Here is a 4060-nt window from a genome sequence, read left to right as displayed (position 1 = left end):
CAATATTTTAAATTTTAAAACAATTTATCTAAGCCAGGCGTGATGGCATATGCCTGTAGTCACAGCACTTGGGAGGCAGAGGCAGGCGGAGCTCTGTGAGTTCAAGGCCAGTCTGGTCTACATAGTGAGTTCCAGGACAGCTGGGGCTACAAGGAAACCCTGCTTCAAAAAGACAAAAAGGAAAAAAAAATAATAATAATCTAAATTCAATCCTCAGACTGTCAAAAAGAAACAATATATGGCTTTTATAACACCCTAGACTGGCCCTTTGATGATACCCAGGGCCATGGCACCATTCTGCAGCTTGATCTGTTCTGTCACAACTTTAAAATGTTTGCCATTACTGGGGCTGGAGAAATGGTACAGCACTTAAGAGCACTGGCTGCCCTTGGAGAGGACCTAGGTTCGATTCCCAGCACCCACACGCAGCTAACAACAGTCCATAACTCCAGTTCCAGAGGAATCCAATGCCCTCTTCTGACCTCCACAGACATTGAACAACACATACATGCACTTACATACATGCAGGCAATATACTTGTACACTAAAAATAATAAAGTACTTTCAAAATGCTTGCCATCAGTAAACTTATTAGCCAGTTTCTCCAAGAAATATAACTATTTCCTATCTTCCCCAGATCTTTGAGTTAGAAGACACCTGTTGTACCTCATCCACTGGACCCCAAAAAGACCACTGAGGACCCAACACACCAAAATGCAAAAGCAAAGGTTTATGGTTTATTCGGGCTTAAGCTCGGGCTCTCAGACCTCACCAACTCAACGATCCGTGCTGAGAGCCCAGAGTAAGGGAGAGTGGAGCCTTTTATAGGTTTTAGACAAAGGGGGGGATACTGAAGATACATTTTGGTTGGTTCAAGGAGCCCGCGTGCGCCAACATAATTTTAAACTGATTGGATGTATAAGATGCAGCCCTGGAAGTTTCTTATTGGTAGGTGCTATTCTCAGGGCTGTGGAATGTGCTGACTGTTATCTGTGGGGCCAGGAGTCTCCATTTTTACCTTATAGGGCAGTTTTCATGCCCAGGCTTGCTTAATCTATAGTTTCCTGGAAGGGGGGGGACTAGCAGGCGGGGGTCAGGGCATGCCAGCGCATGTCTAGGCATGTCTAAAGCAATAGCCAAGCATTTTACAGAAGCTAAAAGAGCAATTAGTGGGGGTCTGGAGGGATTGGGGGTGGCGGGTGAATGAAGAGGGTCTCAGGGTCCTACACAACTTTTGTAACCAAAACTACAGTTACAAGCCAGGCATGGTAGCCCACGCCTGTAGTCCCAGCACGTGGGAGGCAGAGGCAGGTGGATCTCTGTGAGTTCAAGGCCAGCCTAGTCTACATAGTGAGTTCCAGGCCAGCTGCAGCTACAGGGAGACCCTGTCTCAAAAAGGAAAAAAAAAAAAAACCAGTTACAGAGTTAATGTATAAATAAATATTTTGGGCTCTTTGTGAATTTCCTCTACCTGTTGTGCTACCCAAGACATGTGGCCTGTTTTCTTGGCCAGCTCTTACTAAGAACTAAGGTTGCATTCTATAACTTTCAAACTCTTCTTAAGGCATAAAAAAGGAAAAGACCCTTTTAAAATCAAACTAGCAATAAGTCTGCATATAACCTGCAACAGACAAAGCCCTGATGGTTTAACTACTTATGGATATGCTGCCTTACTTTTCAGTAACTGTGACAAACACCCTAATAAAAGCAACTTAAGAAAGGGCCTTTAGTATACAGTTTCAGAGTATAGTCCACCATGGCAAGAAAATTACAATAAAGGGAGTTTGTGGCAATTGGTCACATTGCACCTGAGGTCAGGAAGTCAAGGGGGATGGCTGCTGATGCTATGCCACTTTTCTCCTTTTTCAGTCCAGGATCCAAACCCAAAGAACTGTCTCACTCACTTTTAGGATAGGTCTTCCCACATCCATTAACCTAATCAAGATAGTTCCTCCCGTGCATGCCCAGAGGCTAACTAATCTAAAATATCTCTCCCAGGTTTGCCTGGAGGCCTGTCTCGGAAGTAAATCCAGACCCCATGAAGTTACAATCAACACTGACAAACCATCACACAGGAAATCTTAGTTTGTCACATGATCACATAAACATTATTTGGATTCAAGTCATTTTAGTATGTTGATAAATGTTTATTATGCTACACTGTCTCACATTTTTAAATGTTTGAAAGTTGTTAAAATTCCTAAGATCAAAATTCAGTACACTGGTATGAAAACTAAAATCCAATCCTCTGTTTAAAACAATGTGAATCTCTTAAGATATTGATCTGCATTTAGTAACATTTACAAAAAGTACCTTAAGGAACAAAGAGTTTATGTTTTATCAAGGTAAGTACTCATATTTTCTGATAAGTTTATCAGACCTTTACTTACAAAACATTTTTAACCTCAGGATTTATTTTTAAATGTTTTTTTTTCTTTTTGTCTAATCTTTGTTACATAAAAAGTTAAATCTAAAACTTGTTACTTCCTCATAAAGACTGATAGAACTTTCTGGTTGTCAATAACCAAACCTTGGAGACCTTAAATTTAAGGACAAAGGGTGCAAAACGGGCACCAGGGACCAGTGGAAAGTCTCCGTGGGGAAAAGTGTTTGCTGGGCGAGCCCGATAACCTGACGGAGCCCTCGACAATCCCAACTGTCCTCTATCCTCCTCAGGTGTATCCTGGCATGCATGTGCCCACACTCACATCATAGACACACACACACACACACACACAAATAATAATAAAATTCTTTTTTTACGGGACAGTCAATATTTTAGTCCTTACCATCCAAGGTGGTCCAGGACCTAGAGAATCAACTCTGGGAAGTCATGTGACCTCTTGCTCAAACAGGGCAAAACCTGACTAAACACCTCCCGAGATGAGTCTGAATCTGCCAGCTCCAACCCCAACTACTCCCATCAAGTGTGTCAGGGCCACTAAGATGTCTCAATGGCACCTATGGCAAGGCTTGAAGACCTCCGTTCCATCCCTGGAACCCATATGGTGGAAGGCGAGAACTGAGTCCTCTAAATTGCCCTCTGACCTCCACACACACTGAGGCAGTACGCACACTGAATAAGTGCACAATAAATGTAATTTTTAAATTAAGTTTAGAAACGTGTCCATTTTCCTAAACCAGTTTAACAGAATTTTTGCAGATTTATTTAAAAAAAAAAAAAAAAAAAAAAAAGCACTAGCCGGGCGTGGTGGCGCACACCTTTAATCCCAGCCCTCGAGAGGGAGAGGCAGGAGGATCACTAGCCAGCCTGTCCTGAGTTCCAGGACAGCTGGGGCTACAGAGAAACCCTGTCTCAAAAAGACCAAAAAAAAAAAACGGCTATACCTTCCCTTCACAGTAACCATTTCCCACCTGAGCTTTGTCTTCTACTTTCTTGGCAGGACCTGAAACTTGTCCCAGAAAGCAGAGACATTCTGTGACATTAAATGTGCTGTGCAGTCTAACACAAATGTGGCTTTGCAGACAAGAACAAGGTCACTGCAAGAAGAAACTTAGGATGCTTTTCACTCAATAGGATACATAAGCGTACTGAGGGCTCCAGGGCGTGAAGAGATCAGCGTCCCCTTAAATGCTATTTGCAATGCATATAAATAGTAAAAGCATTCCATGGACGCTTTAGGCATTTGGGGGAGCTTTTATCCTACGGATGCTCCTCCCAGGGCGGAGGATTTGCAGCATCCGTGACCCCTGCTCTACCTCTCAGGTCCACCATACCAGCCAGCGCCACGCAGCCTCTGCCTTTCAGCGCGACCCCGCCCAGCGCCAGCAGCGCTTCCCACAGTGCCGCGGAGGGGCGCGGGGGCTCCTGGGAGTTGTGGTCCAGCGCCGCGCGGCGCTGCTGCGGCTGCTCCGGGCTCGGCGCCGGCTTTGTCTATCTACGGGCGCGGGCCGCTGCGGTGAGTGAGGCCCGCCGAGTCCGTGCGCCCGGGTGAGGGGCCGCGCCGAGAGTCCGCCGCCCCGCAGGGCGCGTAGCAGGCCAGGCCGGCCCCGCGAGGTCGGCAGCCCGCAGAGGAGGGTCCGCCGGCCGGAGCGCGGG

The 4060-nt window shown here is 45.8% G+C and overlaps 2 protein-coding genes across 5 annotated transcripts in view; one reads left to right on the top strand and one right to left on the bottom strand.

The window, feature by feature from the left end:
- Positions 1-3783: 3783 nt before the first annotated feature.
- Znf32 (zinc finger protein 32) overlaps positions 3784-4060 on the top strand; it is a 4527-nt gene continuing 4250 nt past the window's right edge. For 2 of the 4 annotated variants that reach the window (XM_008846916.2, XM_008846915.2), the window contains exon 1: positions 3784-3920. The gene's annotated coding sequence lies outside the window, so the exon portion shown is untranslated. Of the gene's footprint in view, positions 3953-4060 lie in introns of all 4 variants that reach the window. The other 2 variants (XM_008846917.2, XM_017801617.2) reach the window with 2 other exon arrangements.
- The window catches only part of LOC115072645 (potassium/sodium hyperpolarization-activated cyclic nucleotide-gated channel 2-like), a 1059-nt gene continuing 894 nt past the window's right edge, over positions 3896-4060 (bottom strand). The window contains exon 3 of the mRNA XM_029570326.1: positions 3896-4057. Coding sequence (XP_029426186.1) covers positions 3896-4057 — 162 coding nt within the window. The remainder of the gene's footprint in view (positions 4058-4060) is intronic.

The sequence above is a fragment of the Nannospalax galili genome, unplaced genomic scaffold (genome assembly GCF_000622305.1).
Source record: "Nannospalax galili isolate Female #2095 unplaced genomic scaffold, S.galili_v1.0 scaffold643, whole genome shotgun sequence".
NCBI lineage: Eukaryota > Metazoa > Chordata > Mammalia > Rodentia > Spalacidae > Nannospalax > Nannospalax galili.
Note: the sequence above shows the minus strand (reverse complement) of the source record. Positions and strands in the feature narration are given on the sequence as shown.